The sequence below is a fragment of the Cyanistes caeruleus genome, chromosome 11 (assembly GCF_971803275.1).
Source record: "Cyanistes caeruleus chromosome 11, bCyaCae1.hap1.1, whole genome shotgun sequence".
Lineage (NCBI taxonomy): Eukaryota > Metazoa > Chordata > Aves > Passeriformes > Paridae > Cyanistes > Cyanistes caeruleus.
In genome coordinates, this window is record NC_141711.1 from 1,375,168 (window position 1) to 1,396,943 (window position 21,776).

Sequence of the window (21,776 nt, forward strand, 5' to 3'; positions counted from 1 at the left end):
AAAGAGTTAATGTTCTGAACCTGGCTGCAATTTTACAAATATTAAAGGCCTATGAAAATGCATGAGGAATGGATTGGGCTGTCTGGATATGGACCACAGGTTACATGCTGTGTGTGGAACTCCTAAAAGGATTCTGCTTTTCCACTTCTGGCAGAAGAAAAAGTTCTAAATCACACAGAAAAATAAAAAATAAAAAAATTTCTGAGCCAGAAAAAATGGGTGTCACAAATCTACTCTTCAGAACAGTGTAAAAAACATTAGAATGGGATTATAAAAACACCAAAGTGTGCTCTGGGGCATGAGGGTCTGGGGGACGTGGATCTCCATCAGGAGGATGCACCGTGCCCAGCTCAGCCCTTGGGCTGCAGCAGCTCCCTGGCGTGGGGAGACCAGCACTAATTGCTCTCTGCTCACAGGACCTTGCACAGGAGGAACAGTGAGTGCTGCTCGCACAGAATAAAGCCCATTTCCATCCCTCCTCAGGCTCACAGTGCTGGGGAAGGCACTGCCACATTGAAATTAGAAATTCCCAGCTCCCCAGTGGCAGGGAAAGCATTTGTGCATGTGCTTTTCCACCCCAAAACACGGCTTTCCTTTGTAGCCATAAAAAAAAGCCAACTAATATACTCCTTCCAATTAAACTGAGATATGAACTGCACTTTGAAAGGTCTTAATCCATTCTCTGGTTCATTAACTCAGAAAATTTCATCCCCATGGTTAGCCCTATCAGAGAGGATGGAATGCCTGGCACCAATTAGTTCTAATAACGAGCTAAGTTGTGCACAGGTTTCAGAGCCTGTCATTAGTATGAGAAAATAGGACAACTCTTCTCAGAATAGAATATCTTACTGGACGTTCCTTTAATTTGTCTTTGGCTAACGACTCCTCCCGCAGACAAAGGAACTAATTGATTTGATGAGTTACAGATGCCTGCTGTGTGGCACCTCCCCTGCTGCCGAGCAAGGAGCCGCAGCCAAAAAATAGTGGCAATATTGCTCTGAGATTCTGCTTTCCTGCATGCTCACAAGCCATGCTCTAAGGAAGCAAACACACATGCCCTGTTAGTGCCCTCAGTTCATCTGGATGCTGATTTTCTAGCAGGGATTCAGCTGGGTATTGGTAAAATGTCTTAGAGGCTGTGGGTGCCTCCCAGGTCAGCATCCTCCTTCGCCAAGGGAGGGAGAAGGTCTTGGATCTGGGGAATCTGAGGACTGTGAGGACAAACGGGAGCCTTGCTCCACAGTGCCAGCAGGCAGCTGGGGTCTCTTCTCAGTGCTGCTCTTGCAAGGCTCACTTAAAATAATATCAAAAGAAACAGAGGCAGATGATAGCAGATACAAGATATGTGTCTTCTTATGTTACAGGCTCTTAAAGGAAAGGGTAAGATTAGTGGTCACCTCTAAAGAGATGGACATTAAATAACTGGCTGCTAAACCTGCCACAGCCTGTAACAGTCTCCCTGTCATTTTATACAGCATTTTTGGTAGTGCCACAGTGGAAAGAGTCATTAAATAACCCGGGGAGGCAAAGGAAGGATTCCTGTCTTCCTCACTTCTTTCCTGAACAAAAAAACATGTCAGTTGTGCTGTTACTGCTTGAGCTAAACCAGAAGTATCCCTTTGCCATGAAGAGGGAGACACACCATGAAAATTAAAACATAACTTATTTTCTCAGAGATGTTTGCATGCTGCCAGCATGCCATAAAATCCTGCCTCTTTCTGCAGCGCAGGAAAGCACCGAGTCTTCTCCACAGCTTCCTCAGGGACCCAGGGCAGGCAGCAGCGTGACTCCTGCGTGAAACCTGATGCGAGCAGCAGGATCTCATTTCCCAGAGTCACGGGATCACAGGGTGACAGAATGGATTGGGTGTAAGTCAGAGGGGTGCATGCTTGGACACTGAGGTTTCCACATCTCTAAGAGGACTGCCTGCACGGGAGCCCAGGTGAGAATCCTCATCTCAAGGTGACCTGGTATCAGGTTCATTGGGAGGCATCACTTCTCATGCACCTCCTTCACCTTGGAGTAGCGTCTCCAAGCTGGAAACGTGGCAGCTTGGCGGCTGGCAAGCTGTGCAACTGTCTGTCACTGCCGGGGAAAATATAAATGATGGCAGTCGCTTTAGCATTTCGATTTCGTAGGTGCTGGCAAACACTCCCCAGCATGAGCTGCTGCATGCAAGTGATGACCTTTAGGAATGCTGGCATCTCCCAATGCCGAAGGAGCAGGAGCATGAATCAGCAGAAGGGAGCAAGGAAAAAAAAAAAGAAGATAGTTAAAAAGGAGCCTGCTGTTAGCAGTAAGTTGAATAAAATTCTGCTGGTCCTTCAGTCCTCCAGTCAGATTTATTAGCAGTGACCTTGGCACTTGCAGAGCCCCCTGCACAAAAGCCAGGCCCACGCTTGCAGATTTAGTGCACAGTCAGGGCCTCGGCCAGCCCAGTCACCGCATTTCACCCTCTCTGTAATTTAGATTTAAAATCTACAAGGAAACAAGCCCATTCTTCCAGTCTAAGCACAAACAGCCTCCAAGTGAGGCTCTGAAAGGTGGGCACAGAGCCCTGGGCTCCAGCTCTGCACAGACACCTGTATGAGCAGATTCAGTGCAGGGAGCAGCACCTTGGGCAGGCCACAGCTGGGGCTCCTTGGAGGTCCTTGCTTAGACTGAGCCATGAGCTGCCCCCACAGGGGCTGTGCACATGCTGCCAGGCCAGGGGGGCATTTTCTCCACCTCTGCTTTGAAGTAGAGCTCGCTCCCAGCTGCCAGGCAATATCCAAACAGTGCTACAGCCCCTTTCTCAGCAAACCCCAGTGCCCACAGTCCAGGCTGCTGTGTGTTTTTCAGTCCCACCAAGTGTTCTGCAGCTCATGCCCATCAGCCGTGGCCCCTGGGCACCACCTGGGCTATGAAGCAGCTCTGAAGCCAGCCCCACAGCACCGAGCCTGTCTGTGCAATTCTGTTTAGTTCCAGCCATGATTCTCTGCCTGCTGTGAAACTCTGCCACATCACCAGGACCAGCCTGAGCGGCTGCACTGGCTCTGCCCCTGCCTCTCTTATCCACTCCCATACTGGGAAGTGGGACTGTGCCTGCCACGAATGGGATGCGTCCCAGTTTCTGCAGAGGGTCTGGTTGGCCCCTCTCATTGTGACGGGCATGGGATGAGCCCCAGTCGAGCCCCGACTCTGGGCAGCATCTGGGGATGCTGCGGTGCCCCAGCGGGCCCCAGGGAGCCCGGACCTCACCTGTGTTCTTTGCGCATTCATTTCCCCTTTCTCGCTCAAGTTTTCTCCTTGGCCAGCGACCCTGCAGCCTTTGCTTTGATTTTCCAGCAGAGGGTGATGCAGGCTCACCAAAGCCGTCCTCTTTCCCTAAAGCTTTCAGCTGTGTCCTCACCTTCATCCTCACCCTCCCCGTGCCCTGGGCTGGGCTCCCCGGGCTGGCAGTGCCAGCACGCACACCCAGCCCTGCCCTGGCACACGGGCACCACGGCGTGCAGCAAACCCTCCTCTCTGTTTGCAGCGATAAATCCAAAGCAAGGTGAGCTGTTCCCAAGAGATGGCGAAGCCAAGTCCCTGTGAGCCCCAGCCTGCCCGGCAGGGACATCTCTGGGGAGCTGCTGCCAGTGTTGTCAGAGCTATTGCTGCTCCCCACTTTCTCACCTCGTGCTGAAGGAGCCCCTCCAGCTGTGAGGGGCAAATCCCAGGTGATGCCTTTGCCTTTGGTGGGGGAAAGAGCAACACATGTCCAGGTACAAAGAGGCTCCCGTGAGCCCAGTCAGCTGAGCTGCACAGATTTACAGCAGCCTCTGCACCTGGTGAGAGTCCTGAATGAGCAGGGGGAACTTCATGTATGTCAGTGCTGAAATCAGGAGCAGAAGGGAGCACCCAGCCCACTCTGCAGTCTCCCTTGCACTGGATTTTGGGTGCTCTGCTTGTCTATATTGTCCTCTGTCATCTCCTCTGGAAGTTCCCTGTTGGCATTTCATGGTGGCAGGGACATCTCAGGGAGCTGGGCACCTCCTGCCATCATGTCAGAGCTGTGCTTCAAGGTTATTTCCTATCAAATGCTCCTTCTTCCAGCCATCCAGTTATTTTCTCCTTGGCTAAATCATCTGAAAATAGTCTGCAGCCATCCTAGTTCTTCCTGCTTTGTATGCATGAGCAGGAAGGGGAATTTAGGATTTTGCTGTAATGCTATACACAAAAGCCTGCTGGAGAGCATCACTTTGATTAGCTCTTATTGTACACCCAAGAAAACAGAAAAGAATAAGAATAAGGGAGAGCCCAGCATGTGGCTGCTGTGCCTTGCTGCTTGGAGGCTGCTCAGAAAATCTGCCTGGTTGCTCAGGGCCCTCACCAGGAGCATATTTGTGCATATCCCAAAAACGGCTTGGGTTTTATCCTCAATAACAAGGGAAAGAAGGGCAGGAGCACTGTAATGATTTGCTCCCTAGCACATCCCTAAACTTGGGCTCTGGCAATAAAGCAGCCTGACCCCGAGGCCTCCCCTTCACTTGGTCACCTGCAGGCAGGTGAACCTTTCCAAACGCCCACCACACCACACAGGGCACAGCAAAGCTTCCCAGCTGCAAACAAAGCATCCCAGCTCCTGGAAGTCTCAGATGGAAAACTTGATTTAGATCTGGGAATTAAATTAGCAAAAGGGATGAAAAAGAAGTAAAAATATCTCACATCCAAGCACACATCTTTGGCAGAATTTATGATTGGAAAAAAGTATTGGGATGTGAATTTTGCAGACAGCTCTGATGAGTGATGGAATGGACCGAACTCCTCGCTCTAAACTCCCTGAACCTTGAGAATTTGATGCAGATCCAGATTTTAAATTTCCATTGGGGCTTTTCTCTTTAAAACCAGAAGCAGAAGGATCTCGTTTGCCTACAGAGGCTGTACCAGATAGTAACCTGCCCCTTCTCCTCCTGTGTCCTGGCCACCCCCTCTTTATCCTTTCTCAGTTTAGGTGAGTCTTTGTCACAAGGCACTGACAAACCGAGCAGTCCTGGCTCTCCCAAGACATAGGGCACTGCAGTTCTGGACGACAGAATTTAGTGCAAGTATCTGCATATGGATTTTTAAAATAAACTAATCTCAAATAAAGCTCACCCGAAGCTGTGGGCACTCAAATCGTGTTTAAAAACACGAGAACACAGGAGAGACAGAATGCAATCGATGCTTCCCTGCTTCCCACCCAGCCAGGCGAGCACCAGTCATGAGACTCACACAGCTTAAATCCCACTGTTACACTTTCCCACCAGACAAATCCTACTTTATTAAACCAAAGTGCAAGGGAATTAGCAAAACCGCCCGTTTCCTTCACACTATAGTATATATAAGCAACCTAATCCATACGCCAAAGCTCCCACCGCTCTCAAAAGCTCTCAGCTGGGAATTCCCGTCAGCAGCTCGCCGTCTCCCTCCTGTCAGCTCGGGATTACCTTTCCCTAACAGGGCACGGGAAGGAGAAAAACACGTGGGCACCTGCCAAGCTCATCCCTGCGGCTCCCCTTGCACGGTGACCCCGCCTGAAGGAGAACCGCAGGGCAGGGGATGGGGCAAGGGGCTGCACACCGGACTAATTAGTGCTCGGCTTTGCTCATTAAAGAGGCTCCTTTGGCTGACCTGACCAAATACTTCCCATTGTTTCCTTCAATCCCGTGGCTGCCGGGTGCGCTCGGCGGCGCGGGGAGGAGAGGGGTTGATGGACCAGGGAGGGATCCCGATGCCCTGCCTCACCCCGCCTGCCAGGGCGGCCAAAACTCTGCTGAGAGACACTGGAGGTGCGAGTCAGCCCGGCCGGCGTTTCATTGCCATGAGATAAGCGCCTCGGTGTAGCAACAGATCAGGGGTAATTGGCGGGGCTGGAAGGACGGAGCCTTTTGTTACACAAGGTTTAATGGGCCTCTTCGGAGGGAGCAGGAACCAGCGAGCGCTGCAGCCTGGAATAGCGATGTGCTACATCCCATTTCTCAGGAGAGAGGAAGGAAGGAAGGACACGTGAAAAGAAAATAGCAGTAAATGATCCCACTTCATAATTTTTCTTCCTGTAACCCTTCTGGCCTTACAAACAGGAACTTCGTTTTAAACTAAAAATAAAGCCTGATGCCTGTGTCGCAGTTGCAGATGGGTGTTTCCAAGCGCGCCGCTGGGGCTCAGCCCTGTTCTATAAGCAGCCTGGGCTGGGCACCCTAGGAAAGTGCCTGGCTTTGCATTTGCTATATTTACATATCATCAGTTATCAGGAGAACAGGATGTCCCAGGGGATCTGAAATAGGATATGCCACACTCCATCTCCTGGTCAGTTCAGCCACGGGCCAGGCCCGTATGGCTGATCCTGTCTGCCCGCAGCTCGGGGACTGCCGGCCGTGCCCGGTGGGTGTTATCCACCCCTGCCCGGCTGGCACGCAGGCCAGCCTGCTGTGGCATCCCCAGCCTTCCTCCAGACACGTGTGGCTGCAGCACAGAAGAGCTGGGGAGGTGGAAAGCTCCTGTTTCTCTCTCTGCCACACTATTGCAAAGGCAGAGGAGATTTATTCTGCCCTCCAAAAAATCAGGTCTGTATTCTCCTCCACACAGTGTTTTTCACACTAAAGCCCCAGCAGCCATCGGGAGCCCTTCAGTACAGGGTGATGGAGCACAAACAAGGCCTTTCCCAGGCAGAGCAGTGCAGGGCAGGAGAAGAACCCCTGGCACAGCTTCCTGCAGGCCCACGGAGGGGCTCGCTGGGGTGCCAAGCACAGAGCAGAGAGGGCAGGTGGGCAGATGGAGGGGTGGGTACCCGGCTCCCTGGCACTGCACACCCTGCAGGGCACGGGCTGTCCCGTCGGAAGCACGAGGGATGCCCTGCCTACCTCACCACCTTGGATTTAAATGTCTTTCTCACACGCTGGGCGTAGCTGCCAAGTATTGTGCCTTCAGTACATCACTCCACCTTGATTTCAAACCACTCCAGCTTGTGTTTGGGAGTGGTTTCCAAGCATTCAGCTCACCCATATCTTATCCACACTGGTTTCCTTTATGAGCTGCACCCACTACAGGTCCAGAGCTTTAAATGCAAACCCAAACAAATATGTGGTCGCACTTCCCATTCCCACTGGACTGGCCTGGAGTGGGAGTGGAATGAGTCAGGAGTACCATAAAGGAAAGTGAAATAGATCCACCCTGAGCAGATGATAGGATCAGGGCAGATTAGTAGCCTTGGATCAGATTCAAGGGTCAGCATAAATCTTTAATCTTTGCAAAGTCCTCGAGCCTCCCTCCCCTCACTGTCTCACATGCACACACACCAGGCATGACTAAACAGCTCTCTGCGGGGATGGCAGACGCTTCAGAAACTCCCGACTGGTTTTGGTTTGCAAAATACAACAATAAAGCTGCTCTCTGTTCTGTGAACGTGAGAACTTCCCTACGCAGGCACCTCGCCCCTGGATGCTGTGGGGTGCTGCCAGGGACGGTGTCACACCACAGCCACTGCTCCCACCGGCACCGGGGGCTCACTGGGGCCCCTCCGCTTTGCTCTGACCCCAGAGTCAGGCTGCACCAGCCAAGCATCGGGTGAGAGCCAAGGACAGTCCCCACCTTGTGCCTTATTAGGTCCCGACGTGGTCTGCCAGCACGTCATTACTCATTATTCCTCTATATTTGCTTCCCACTGACGCTGTGCTGAGTGCACATAATCTGGATAGTTCCCAGGTTTCACGTGGAGCTGCAAGTGCCTGGCTCAGGGGTGGTGGAAATGCCAGGCTGCCCTGGGAAGGGGCTGTGTGGGAGCAGAGGGACTGGAGGAGAGGCGTGTGCCAGCTTTGCACCCAACTGATGCACTAAAGGAAAAGGAAAGAAAAAAAAATACATAGCAAAAAGCCCTGGCCTAGTTTTTGTTTCACTGTGCTGGGCTCAGGCTCGAAGGATGTGGTTTGGTGGTCAGCGCATAAGACAGCAAATGAAAAAAAAAAAAATTCCTTTGATTAAATCCAGATCGGGTCTGTGCAAGCTCTTCCTGTGGCCATCGGGAAATCACACGAGGGAAAACCCTGCCCACGCTGCCGGTGGCTGGGCACCAAGGGACGTGACGCAGCCCTGCGGTGGCCCCGTCCTGCTCAGCGGGGCACTGTGTCCCATGGAGCAAGGTGTCCCATCCTGGCACCTGGAGGACTCATTCCCCAGGGGGGCTCTGAGACATCCATCTCACCATGCTGAAGGCTCCATCTCAAGCCTCCTTGATAGATTTATAACAATTCAAGTCACTCTCACCGCCGCTCTGCACACAAAGGGCCAGGCAAGTTCTGTATAAGCGAATATTTATATATTCCCATAAACATTTTTAAATGGGAAATTGCCTAATATGACTTATTAAAGGGAAAGCACGAACAGCTGGCCGAGGGCGCCTGGCAGAGCTGCTGACGGTGGATGTGCTGTTGCTGCTGCACCTCACAGCTCTAATTGTTTCAGGAATCCTTTGACTCATCTTCCGAACGGCTCCAGGATCTGAACAGAGATCTCTGTCTTGCCGGCCTCCTTCAAAACACTTTTGCCTCGCTGCTGGGTTCAAAAAGCTCGTGCTGCAGATGCCTCCTGACCTCAAGTGCCCAGGTGCTCTCTGGAGCCCGGAAAACCCCTCGGTGGTTCCTGCCTCAGCCGCACACCGCAGCGGGGCTCGTGCTCCTCACACGTGCGGCTCACCAGGCCCTGCCACAGCAGCTCCCGGCCACAGGTCCTGGGGACAAGGACCTGCCACCAGCCAGCCTCACCCCAGCAGGGTCCTGCCAGGACCCGGCCTAGCCACACACCTGCCCCTTCCGCCCAATTCTTTGCTTTCCCGGGGAGACACAGTGAAAGCCCTGAAGCGCAGGAAAGCTGTTCCTGGGCTGCTGGGGATCAGGACCACGCAGGTCCATGGCTTCTCCCTGGGGACCAGGGATGTCACTGAGCGCTGCAGTGCCAGCCTGCTCTGTTACTATGGGGACAAGCACCACAGGGCTGACAGGAATAAATGTATAAAAATCCCCAGCAGCTTCACTCCGGGGGTGGCAGTGGGATCACCGTAACCTGCCGTCCCTCTGTGCCCCTTGCCCGGCTCGGTGGCCTCCACCCCTTGTGACACCCAGCCCGTTGCTATCTTTGCCCAGTGTGCCGGGCTGACAGCTCAGGGCTCACACTCAGCGGAGGCAGCGTGCCCAGAGCATCCCTGGGCTGTGGGCACGGCTCTTTGGGCAGCACACGGGCCCTGTGCCCCCACCAGCACCGGGCAGGGTTTGCCACAGCCGGGCACAGGAGGCAAGGCAGCCTCGGGAGCGGAGAGGCTCAGGCCTCGCTCGCTCACTCCTTATTCACCCGGCTACACGAGCTCCGGGCAGGGCTGAATTCCCCGTGACCTTTGGACACTCATTTCAGCCATGGAAAGGGTGATGGGCAGCCAGAGGGAAGGGAAAACAGGCAAAAGGCCCGGCGAGATGGCAGCGGGCACTGCTGTGGGAGCCTCCGGGCCGGGCTGCTCCCCAGGCTGGGAGGTGGCAGCACCGCAGGGCCTTCCAGGGCCCGGCTGGGCAGAGCTCCTGGGACACCCCAGTGCTGCTGGTGCCCTTCCTGCTCCACCCGGGGAAAGGCTCCGATCCCGGGAGGATGGGCCCGAGGAGGGAGGGAGCTCCAGGCACGGCAGGGCCAGGGACAGCTCTCCCGAGGGCATCATCTTAGAAAGCGGCTCTTGGGAGGCCCGGTGATTCAAGGGGAAAGCTCTGCAACACTCATTCTGGGAAGTTTCCATTTGAATTGCTGCAAAGAGCAGTTTTTCCATGATAAACAGATTGCTTCAGTTCCCCAGCAGCACTGGGGGGGTCACGGCCACCCCCTCCCTCCACGGGGCCCTGAGTCATCCTCCAGCCAAGGGCTGAGCCCGGGCCGGTGTGGCAGGGCTGGGATGGGCCATGAGAGGTGCTCCGAGCGCTTCCCGCACCACAGGGGAATTCATTCCCAGAGCAACTGGCACCTCTCTGAGGCCAAATGTTTGTCTGAAATCAAGAACCTGAGAAAACCCCTCCTAGCCAAGTCCTGACCAGCGTGTGCAGTGCCAGGGCCCCTCTGGGGCTCCCTGGGCTTTTCATTCCTGAAGCAGGACTCCAGCACTGGTGGGTCAAACACTTGGTACAGGCAATGCTGATGAGAACCCTGCCTCCTGCATCCCCACACCACCAGGAGTTCTGGATCATGAGGAGGCTGCCCAGCCCCTCCTGTTTCCCTGCAGCCCCAGAGCAGCACCCCAGCCCTGGCCAGCAGCACTCATCTCCTCCTTGGGCTGACACCAGAACCAGGCTTCATGTCCAGGGAAGCATGAAGCACCCAGCCAGCTCCAAGGCAAACATCTAAGCAGCAGAGATCAGTGAGAGAGAGGAATCCCGCTCCCTGTGCCTCCCTAATCCTGTGGAATAATGCATCCCATGAAGTGCAGTCTGGATCCAGTCCAGCACTCACGGAAGGCAATGACAGACCTCCCACTGATTTCAATGGGAGCAGAGCGAGCTGGGGTTTAATCAGTGTGGTACCAGCAGCAACAGCTCGTCAGCCCCAGCATTTCTGAATACATTAGAACACATTGCCTATGCCCATAGGTCACATTTCATCTCAAATCACACCAATTTCACAATACATGCACTAATACCACGAGATAATCATCAGCAACTGCTTCCATTTGGGATGGAGCTTTACCCCAATCAATAGCTGCAGTCAAACCCCACCAGCAGGTCCCCAGGCCCTGCCACAGCAGGAGGAGGGTGCTGGGAAAGGCCCCCAGCATGGCCATAACCTTATTAATGATTCGGTGTCAAGAATAGAAATAAGAGTTAAATCTTCCCTAAGCTGCTCAGCTGCACACTGGTGGTGTACACATCCTCGGGCAGCAGCACAAACACGCGCTCCGTGCACACCCCGTGACGCGGATAAGCAATATTTCAGCCCTAATAGTTTGCATATTCATCAGTCCTTTCAAAGCAGAATAGATCTCGGCCTTTCCTCGCTGCCACGGCACAGAGGCGACCAGAGAGCCGCACGGAGGAGGGAATGCTGCTACACTTCCAGCAGCAGCACGGGCTGAAGGAAGGATAAAGCTGCGTTGCAGAGAGAAACTAATTATTCCTCTTGTGAGACAGCTCTGGCAGCCACAGACTGTGGCCATTGCTCCTTGGGCTGAGCTGGTGTTCAGAAAATGACGTGGGAGCCCATCCTGGGTACTGGAATAAAGAGCAGAGGTCAGAGAGGAGGTAAAAATGGAGCACTGAGGGCAAGTCCAAGGCTATAATGCCAACCCAGCCCTTTCCCATCAGCGCTGTCACCCCGCAGATGGTCACTCATGGACATGGGCAGGGCTGAGATGAGCAAGACTCCATCCCACAGCAAGCACCCACCTGCCTCAGCCAGGCCTGCCTCTGTGTAGTGCAAAGAGATGGATGGCAGGAGGAGCCAGCCCAGGATAGACCCCAGCCAGCTCCCACTATCCCATGGGCAGCAACAAGCACAAGAGGAGCTGGGGGAGTTGCCTTTTATTTCCAGGCATTCCTGTTTCCATCAGCTGTGTGGTATTTCCCAGCCTGCTCCGTTTGCTGTTTTAACAAGGCACATGTGGTGAGAAACCCTTCCCATGCAGAGCTTTCCTGTCTGGCCATTTCCAGAGGCACTGGGTGTGATGGCAACAGCTGCCTCCATGGGGTGATGTGCCTGGGGCAGAAACACACCTGGGAGAAAGACACATGGCTAAGAAATGAATTATTCCAAAATACAATCCTCCATTTCTTACACTGCAGCACGGAGGTGCCTCAGGAGTGAGGGCACAGGGGTACAGGCACCCCTGAGCCATGGCCACTGCTCCCAGGGCAGAGCTGCCTTGCCCAGGGCCAGTAATGTTCTCTGCAATTAGCAGCTGTCTCTGGCACTGAGAGGCATTGGGAGAGTTCTCAAGTGCCGTGAACTGCCCGCAGAAGGGCAGTGGGAAAGGTCTGGAACACGAGGGAGCAGCGAGAGCCACATCTCCTGGCTCCGGCAGCACGCCAGGGTTACAAAACACGGACACCCCGTGTCACATAGCGAGGGTCAGTGTCACCAGCCCCGCGGGCTACGGTTACACGGGCTGAGCCCAGCAGAGTCATTCTGCCTGCAGCCCTGTGGAGATCATTCCTCCTCTGCCCCGGGCATTCCCAACCCTCTCCTTCCATCCTGAGCATCACACGAAATGTCTAAGGGGAAAAAAAGCCTTGCTCAAGACCTGCTGCTTTTTCCACGCTGAAGCAGAAACAGCAATTATCTGGTTCAGTCTGGTGCTGCTGGCCTGGAACATGCCATGACAACGTGTTTCTCGTTTCAAAGCCTCTTTTGTACTAGGACACAGTTCAAGGGATCTTGCAATGCCTGCATTTGTAAACACGCCGCACTTGCAGCTACACGCTCTGCAGATGAAAGCCAAGGCAGAGCACAAGGGCACTTCTCCCTCCGTGTGTCACGGCCGGGGGACGGGGCAGCTCCCCCCAGCTCAGCTGAATCAGAGCTCCGGCAGCCCTGGGGCTGCCTAACCATGCGTGGTCCTCAAAAGTCACGGCACGTTCAAAAAAATGGAGTCCTGGAAAAGGGTGGGGGGGAAAAAATCACAGCAAAAAAAATGTGCGTCACTGCAGATTATTTTAGGCCCTGGTCCATGCATAATGCAAATAAGCAGCTCCCGGGGTACATGCCTGTAAAAACCATCCAGTCCCACAGCGCTCGGCTACGGGAGCTTTCCAAACAGGTGGTGAAAAGCTAAAATTATGTGTCTGTGTGTCCTCACCGGGGTTAGGAAAGGCCCTGGCTCTCAGGAAGGCTCTCCCCATGCCTCCACAGGGCTGGTATGAAACAGGACCGAGACATTAAAAAATTCAGGAGCATTTCTTTCCTTTTGAGGCAATCCTGCACTCCCACTCAGCTAACCTCACTCAGCACCTCCACGACACCCTTTGATCTGCCTGACCCCGCTGCCCCCTCTCACCTTCTCTTCACACACACTAACTTTTTTTTTTTTTTTTTTTTTTTTTTTGCCTAAAATCATTAAAATCATTGTATCCTCCTTGTCTGACTTCAAGGAGTCGCACGGGAAGCCCTATTTATGGGTTGAAATGCTGCTGAAAGAGTTATTGCCGTGTTATTCAGCTGTTGTGCCAAGCCTGCATGGGGATCGGGTTTCTCCTGAAAGGGTGCCAGGCACGTCTTTTTCCAGGAACCAGCAGCCGTATTTAGCCTCCGGCTGCACATGAAAGACTGCAGTCGGAAACGTGACATTGTGTCAACATTTGAGGCAGGTCAGAGCTGGGTGAGACCATGAAAACAAGCCCGGGAACTCAGCACACCCCGGCGGGGCAGGCAGCACGGGCTGTCCCAGACTGGCACTGTGCCGGGGGTCGCCCCTCCATCCGTCCTTCCTTCCTTCCTTCCATCCATCCTTCCTTCCTTCCTTCCTTCCTTCCATCCATCCATCCATCCATCCATCCATCCTTCCTTCCATCCATCCTTCCTTCCTTCCTTCCATCCATCCTTCCTTCCTTCCTTCCTTCCTTCCATCCATCCATCCATCCATCCATCCATCCATCCTTCCTTCCATCCATCCTTCCTTCCTTCCTTCCATCCATCCTTCCATCCATCCATCCATCCATCCATCCATCCATCCATCCATCCTTCCATCCATCATCTTCCTTCCTTCCTTCCTTCCTTCCCTCCTTCCTTCCCTCCTTCCTTCCCTCCTTCCTTCCCTCCTTCCTTCCCTCCTTCCTTCCTTCCTTCCTTCCTTCCTTCCTTCCTTCCTTCCTTCCTTCCTTCCTTCCTTCCTTCCTTCCTTCCTTCCTTCCTTCCTTCCTTCCTTCCTTCCTTCCTTCCTTCCTTCCTTCCTTCCTTCCTTCCTTCCTTCCTTCCTTCCTTCCTTCCTTCCTTCCCTCCCTCCATCCCTCCATCCCTCCATCCCTCCATCCCTCCATCCCTCCATCCCTCCCTCCATCCCTCCCTCCATCCCTCCATCCCTCCATCCCTCCATCCCTCCATCCCATCCATCCATCCATCCATCCATCCATCCATCCATCCATCCCTCTCCCCACCTCTTCCCCCTGGGCTGGGATGGGCATTCCAGGGATGCTGCTCTGGCAGGGCTGGGAGAGGCTGCTCTGGCACTGGGGTCCCCACCCTGTGCCACCCCAGGTGCAGCCCCTGCCCCACAGAGCTCACCTGTCCTGCTGCCACTGGGTCAGGCCAGCAGAGAAAATTCCTGGCCCATAATAAAATTTTCCTCCTGAGTAAATGTTCTTTCTCCCACTTTTTTTGGCAATTTTTTCCTCCATGACTGAGGATCTGGAACTCCTGAAAGTCATCCCACCACAGGACAAGTGGGGACAGAATATGAGGACCAGAAGGGAGAGAGAGCCATGGAAAGGAGCCAGAAATCCAGGGGTCCTGAGGCTGGAGACACCTCTGCACTGAGCACCAAATGCTGTCCCCAGATGGGATTGTTGCAGTCAGCTTCAGTGAGATCAATATCTAGCCCTAATTAAAGCAAACATAACATGAACGCTGGGACGTGTGGAAGCCCCAAACACATTAAACCAAGCAGCATTTTTTTCTAGCATAACTTAAGCTAAGGTTTCTGTATTTCTAACCACAGTCTAACAAGAAGCATCGGCCTCTCTGTGTGGGGTCCTGGGGATGCTCAGCCCCAGTCGGACACTTCAACCACTCCCCACGTTTTGTGATTCATCTGCCCAGTGAAAATCCCAAATATCCCCTCAGAAGTGCCCGTGCCCCATCCACGCACGGGCAGCACCACTGGGAAACCGAGTCCTGCCATCCATCCCTTTGTTTCACCCCTCTTTTGCCTTTGGGGAGGTTTGGGGTCTTTATTTCATCTGGAGACCAGAAACCAGCATTGCTGCTGGAGAGGCTGGGAGGGATCCTGTGGTAGGATGAGGACCCTACCCTAGGGCTCATTTTGCAGCACTGCGAGTAGAGGCCCCAGGCTGCTCCAGCACCCACAGTGCCAGCTGGAATTCCCAAATCAGGGCCAGCTGGACATGTGGGGGTGGCAGGGATCACTCCAGCAAAGGCAGGACCTGACCCTCACACCCCTCAGCCTCAGAGATTTTGTGGGCACCATCCCTGGCGGTCCTGGGGCAGCTCAGACACAGGCTGAGGGTGCTGAAGTAAAACCAGTTTGCAGCAAATCCATTTTCCTCCAGGAACTGGGCAAAGCCTGTGGAGATGCTGCATCCTGCAGGGTGAGGGGCTGCCTCCTCCTCACAGAGCTTGGGGCCCAGGAGCCAAATGCCAGACACAGGGAGCACAACGTGACATCAGGAGAGAGCAGGAAAGCCAGCCAGGCTCTCCTGGCACCTCCCTCGAGTCTGGAAGGAAAAAAAATCCCTGAAGGTGCCAAGGGAATTAAAATAAATAAATATCCCTGGTGACAGGGGTAATGGGACCCTGAGCTCCTTCAGATACCGACGGCGGAGGAGCTGTGGGGGGAGCAAGGAGAGCCCTGCTGGTCCCTGCACCCTGAAATCCTCACTCCCCCTGAACCCTGAAATCCTCACTCCCCCTGCACCCTGAAATCCTCCATCCTCCCTGCACCCCGAGATCCTCCATCCTCCCTGCACCCCAGCAGTCTCACTCCCCCCTGCATCCCAAATTCCTGCTCCCCCCCTGTGCCATCCCCTGCTGCACCAGACCATGTGGAATGACCCCGCTCCAACATTTCAAAGCACAGGAGGCAAACCCTTATCTTCCACAGGAAAAGAATTATTTTATTAAGCATTTTTAAACAGCTACTTAACATTTACTCAAGATAAAAATATGTACAATATCCCACCTTGGAGGTGGCTCCAAAATATAAACACTGTACCTCTCCCGAGAGAAAAACGGAATATTCTTCTCTTCAAAAAAAAAAAAAAAGACAACCCAGAAACAAGAATACATTCATATTTCTCACTTCTTTATGCTCAAGTAGTTATACAAATAATAGACATCTGAAACGTTTTAACTTTTAATATATTTATATAATATATATATATTTATAACAGGATTTTACAAATAAAGGCAACAACTGTATACCAAAAAAACCCAAAAAAACCAACAACAAAATAAACGTTAGAACACAATCTGCAATCAAGCATAGTGCATCTCAACAGCTGGTGCAATGGGAGGGTGACATGAGGATCCAGACAGGGGTTCTGCTCACCAGTTCTCAAACCAGTAAGAAAAAAACCACCAAAGAGCAGTGCCTTTAGCAGTGAGCTTTGGGGTTTTTTAATTGGAAAGAAGCTAAACTGGAGATGATGTTCCTCTGCGGAGAAAGCCCCTTGCAGTTTCCAGGCCAAGTGTCACAGGGACCCCTCTCCCCTTAACAGGCGAGCCAGGTTTGGCAGGGAGGAACCCCGATCCTGCGGGGATCAGGCTCCTCTGGAATCCCACCCTGCCGTTTTCCAAAGGCACTGTCGGGCACGGATGGCGCTGCCTCAGCTGCTCCCTGTGCCAAGGAGCTCCCGGCCGGGCAAACCGCGCTCACTCCCGAGAGACGAGGTGACAGCAGCAGCGGGAGAGGCTGGAGCCGGGTGCCACCAGCAAAGCCATCCCAGGGACAGCTCCTCCCGAGCCGGCCCGGCTAGCAGCTCGAGTTACAGGAAGGGCGCAGGTTCATTTATTTATTAGATGTACGCCATGGAAAGCTCCAAGCAGCAGCTACCTTTTATTTGTTAAAAAATATCTATGTATCAGCAAAGGTGTGGAGAGAAACCCGTCTTAGGTCTGCCTGACCTGTGTGTGACCAGGCAGTGACCGCTGCCCTGCTCTCCTGGTGGCATTGCCACCACTGCCACCACTACCAGTGACCACTGCCCTGCTCCTCCTGCACTCACAGTGGCATTGCCACCATCCCGCAGTGACCACTGCCCTGCTCCTGCAGAGTGGCATTGCCACCACTACCAGTGACCACTGCCCTGCTCCTCCTGCACTCACAGTGGCATTGCCACCACCCCACAGTGACCACTGCCCTGCTCCTCCTGCACTCACAGTGGCATTGCCACCACCCCACAGTGACCACTGCCCTGCTCCTCCTGCACTCACAATGGCATTGCCACCACTACCAGTGACCACTGCCCTGCTCATCCTGGTGACACTGCTGCCCCTGCAGTGAGCACTGTCCTGCTCCTGTTCTCATGGTGGCATTGCCACCACCACCACCCCACGCTCAGGGTCCCTCAGACACCAGCCCAGCTCCAATGAGCCAGCGGGGCCGTTGCCTTCAGCACCGCTCAGGGAAGTACCATGGGTTATATTTATGTATTTTATATCCGCAGACCCTCCAACCAGGTCTGACCAATGGAATATTTCTTCACAGCTTTGCAATAGATTCGCAGCTGACCAAGTCAACTGTTGCTCTGTAGATATGGAGAGGGAAGAAGGGAAGGGGTAAAGCACAAACCCCTTCTTAAACCCTTCATTAATCTTTTGGAAGTAGTTGTCAATCGCTAACCTGGGCGCATCCTTCATCCTTCTCCAAGCTACCTGACAGGTCAGAGAAAAGGGAATTTAGCTTCCTACGCACAGTGAACCTCGTCCCCACACCTCAGTCCAGCCAATATATAAAAGTGAAACAGTCTCTCAAACTAAAAAAAAACCAAAAAAAAAGAAAAAAAAAAGAGAAAAACCAGTCACACTGCGCTCAGTCTTTGGTTTCCAAGTTCAAAGGAGGAATCTGCTTCAAAGCTTGAAGCAGAGCCGAGGAGTCGATGGGGGAATGGGCCGGTACAGGAGAAGGGAGTCTCTGGGGCATCAGCAGAGGGGGGGAGATTTTGTCGGGGTTCATGAAGCCCGTCAGCGCCGCGGCAGAGGCCGGCAGGCTGGGGTACAGCACGGGCACCGAGGCCGGGTACCAGCACTTCTCCAGCATGGGCAGGTAGGCGGTGGCGGATGGCGGGATCAGGTAGAAAGGCAGGCACAGGGGAGGCTGGTGAGCGTGAGGGCCCAGGAAGCTGCTGGAAGAGCCCATCATGTCACTGCCAAAAGGGCCCTCGTCCTGCGGCGACTCCAGCCTGCTCCTTTTGGCAGGCGGGTCCTCAGTCTCTTGCTTAATAGAGCTTATTCTCTCCTGGACAGCGTATTTGAGGTCGGTATCCTTTTTGAAATAGGGCTGTTCCGATTTGGAGTCACTTTTCTCCAGCTCTCCCCCGTACCCGCTGTCCGTGTCCGTGTCGCTGCCACTCTGCTCCCCGCTGGAGTGAGCGAATGTCCGCTGGATCACGGGCACGCAGTTCTTCCCGTGGCCCTCGCCCGCCGCGCCCAGGGGCGCCGGCTTCTCCTTCAAGTCCACCAGTTTGGGAGGGATGTCCCCGGCCTTGCGGGCGGCCCCGCCCTGCAGCACCTCGCTGGCCATCCGGTGCAGGTGGCTGACCAGCTGCGACGACTTCAGCTCCTTGCCGTTCTCGTGCTTTGCCAGGTATTGCAGCATTTCCTTGGCACACATCTGGAAACCGGATCGAAACATTTCCTGGCTGGAATCAAGGTTTCTCGATGACAGGTCACCTAAGGAAACATTAACAGAAAGAAATTAAAAATTAACAACATGCTAAATAGTTCAGTTTCCATCTCCGAGGCGGAGCGGAGGCGTTGCTGGACTTGGGGTACAGCACAGCCAGAGGGGGACGCGATGGTCAAGCTGGACCCCGTGCACAGAAATCCCCGGATTTCTGCAGAAATGGACAATTCCATTGGAACATCCACCTGTCACTTCTACGTAACAACTCCACATGAAGTGCCACCTGCTCTTTTTTGTTATTTACTGTATAATCCACCTTCAACAGGTACTGGAGTGCAGAGAGGGGAATGAGTCAAGCTGTGGCTTCTCCAGGAAAGCCCCCGGAGAAGGCAGGGTGCACCTCGCCGTGCAGCTCCGGGCAGGGAGCTCCCAGAGCAGGGAGCTCCCAGAGCGCCAGCAGCTCCACCAGCCCCGGGGGACTCCGCTGCTCCGGCAGCTCCACTGCACTCCCTGTGGCTGCCGGGGCAGGGACAGCGCCTCCGAAAAATTCGGGTTTACTCTATCACATTCACGTGAGTGCCACATGTGAAAACAGCAGGAGGAAGTGCATCTAAAGCTGATAAGCTGAAGCACCGGGTCCCCTCTGCCTGCAGAGCTCAGGCCAGCTCGGTTATAAAGAAACTTAAAAAGGGGTGTATAGAAAGCAGATTTATATCTATTTCCAGAGAAAAACAACCAAATAAACCCGACTGGGTTATCTAAAGCTCACAAACAGAAATGGAAAGAATCGAATGGCTTTGGAGAGAATCTCAAAGCAAACCCAGGCTGTAAGTAAAACTACTGAAAACCCAGTTTAATTTCAAACAACCCCCAGTTTAATTTCAGTGCAGGGCGCTCTGCACTGACCACCTTGAGCAACGCGTCCTTTTTTTTTGCGAAAGCTCCTAAGCAAAGGCTGAGAAAATGACAGCAGGAAAGGGCAGAATTCCTGTCTCCTCCCTTCTCAGGGAACAAGGTGTCACAGCCACATTTCACAGGCTCCCCAAGGAAAGTCCATCACACACACACAGGCTCTCACCCTGCCGTCTGAACACTCACCTGCCTGCAAACCGTTCTGCAAAGCGATGATCTTCTGCTGCTGCTGCTCGATGAGATTGGTCAGTGCCTTCACGTGCTTCAAGGTGAGCTCCAGAACCACAGCCTTCTCCAGGTGACCTAGAGTCTGGGAGCACAGGGACAGCTTGGCACCTGCCGCAGGCTTGGCCAGGAGCCGCCCGGGGCTGCCAGTGCCTTCCCAGGAGCCGCGGGGGGACGGGCACGGTGAGACCCGGAGCAGGCAGCACTACCAGCAGCAACGTTCCATGGAAAGAAGTTAAAAAGCAGGCTAGGGAAAAGGCTCTCACGGAACCCCGCGGGTACTTCCAGAGCAGCCGCATGAGCTCGGAGAGAAGCGTTTTGTTTATGGGCTCTGCAGCCCCTGCTGGCACCGTGACCTGAGCCCGGGGGAGCCCGGCCGGGGACTGCTGTCACCCGGCAGCGCTGGGAGCGGGGTCCCCTGGGATCCCGGGTCCCCTGGGATCCCAGCTCCCGGGGAAGTTTGGGATGCGCTTCCAGCCTGCCCGGCCGTGCGGCACCGCAGAGCAAAAACAACAAAAAAAAAAAATCAAAACCCACCCCAAATCGTCGGTGAAGCGGCAGCAGAGAGCCGGCCCCGGGGGAGCCGCTGCCCCGTCCCTCCGCCCGCACGTACCGTCAGCTTGAGGTGCTCGGGCAGCAGGTCCTTCAGCTGCGCGATGCACTCGTTGATCCTGTCGCGCCTCTTCTTCTCGATCAGCCGGTGCGGCAGCTTGTAGGTTTCCTGCGGGGCCGGGCAGCGGGTCAGGGGAGCCCCGCACGGAGCCACCGCTCCCGTCCCGAGCCGCCGCCCCGGGAGCTTCACCCCGTTAACCCCCGCTGCACCCCGGTAACCCCCGCGGTACCTTGCGGGCCCCCGTCTTAGCCCGTCACCCCCCACTCACCTTGTTGTCCTCGCTCCTCTTTAAGCCCCTCCGGGGTTTGTACACCTGGTACATGTGCGCGAAGTCCAGCCTGCACGGGCGAAAGGAGAGCAGCGCGTTACCGCGGTCCCGGAGCCGGCGGGGCCGCTCCCCGCGGAGCCCCCCGAGCCCCCGGAGCCCCGCTTACCCCGGCAGCTCTCCGCTCTCCAGGGCGGGCAGCTTGCCCAGGCAGCCGGGCGGGGGCTGCGCGCTGGGGATGCGCTCCATGGCGGGGGGCGCGGGCGCTGCGGGCGCTCAGGGGCTGCGGGCGCTGCCGGTGCCGGTGCCGCTGCCGGTGCCGGTGCCGGTGCCGGTGCCGGTGCCGGTGCCGCTGCCGGTGCCGGTGCCGCTGCTCATGCCGCGCCCGCGCCGCGCGGGCTGAGGAGCGGCGGGCGGCCGCGGGCCGGGTTAAATGCGGGCGAGTGGGAGGACGGGAGCGACGTGCGGAGCCCTGTGACCGCCGGCACGTCTGGCGGCCCCGCGCCCCCGCCCCGCCGTCACATGAGCCTCACGTGGCGGCGCGGGGGAGGCGGGCCCGAGCCGGGCCCCCCCGCACGTGTGTCCCGGCGCGGGGGGACGGCTCGGGCCGGGATGGGCCGGGATGGGATGGGCTGAGCGCTGCTGGACCGAGCCGAGCTGGGCTGTGCCATCCAGAGCCATACAGAGCCATGCTGTGCCATACAGAGCCATACTGTGCCATGCTGTGCCATACCGTGCCATGCTGTGCCATACTGTGCCATGCTGTGCCATACTGTGCCATCCAGAGCCATACTGTGCCATGCTGTGCCATACAGAGCCATACTGTGCCATGCTGTGCCATACCGTGCCATACAGAGCCATACTGTGCCATGCTGTGCCATACCGTGCCATGCTGTGCCATACAGACCCATACCACGCCATACAGAGCCATACTGTGCCATACTGTGCCATACAGAGCCATGCTGTGCCATACCGTGCCATGCTGTGCCATACCGTGCCATGCTGTGCCATACAGAGCCATACTGTGCCATCCAGAGCCATACTGTGCCATACAGAGCCATACTGTGCCATGCTGTGCCATACCGTGCCATGCTGTGCCATACAGAGCCATACCGTGCCATCCAGAGCCATACTGTGCCATATCGTGCCATACTGTGCTATGCTGTGCCATACAGACCCATACTATGCCAGACTGTGCCATACAGAGCCATGCTGTGCCAGACTGTGCC

General features: G+C 54.9%; 1 protein-coding gene and 1 long non-coding RNA gene across 2 annotated transcripts; both read right to left on the reverse strand.

The window, feature by feature from the left end:
* Positions 1 to 8,292: 8,292 nt before the first annotated feature.
* LOC111934928 (uncharacterized) lies at positions 8,293 to 11,554 on the reverse strand. The gene is made up of 2 exons (XR_002867510.2): positions 11,406 to 11,554; positions 8,293 to 11,231 (listed from the first exon to the last, which is right to left on the reverse strand). It is a non-coding gene; the product is annotated as an uncharacterized LOC111934928 (long non-coding RNA).
* A 5,165-nt stretch (positions 11,555 to 16,719) lies between these two features.
* On the reverse strand, positions 16,720 to 21,067 carry BHLHE40 (basic helix-loop-helix family member e40). Its single transcript, XM_086846189.1, has 5 exons — positions 20,717 to 21,067; positions 20,551 to 20,620; positions 20,283 to 20,390; positions 19,631 to 19,754; positions 16,720 to 18,579 (listed from the first exon to the last, which is right to left on the reverse strand). The coding sequence occupies exons 1-5, from the start codon at positions 20,794 to 20,796 to the stop codon at positions 17,720 to 17,722; spliced, it is 1,242 nt and encodes a 413-aa protein (XP_086702315.1). The 5' UTR covers positions 20,797 to 21,067; the 3' UTR covers positions 16,720 to 17,719.
* Positions 21,068 to 21,776: the final 709 nt, after the last annotated feature.

Coding starts and splice junctions, on each gene's coding strand:
- BHLHE40 (XM_086846189.1), bottom strand. CDS start 20,796: ATGGAGCGCATCCCCAGCGCGCAGCCCCCGCCCGGCTGCCTGGGCAAG. Junction 19,755..20,282: donor CCGAGCACCTCAAGCTGACG/GTACGTGCGGGC, acceptor CTGTGCTCCCAG/ACTCTAGGTCACCTGGAGAA. Junction 18,580..19,630: donor GCAGAACGGTTTGCAGGCAG/GTGAGTGTTCAG, acceptor ATGTTTCCTTAG/GTGACCTGTCATCGAGAAAC.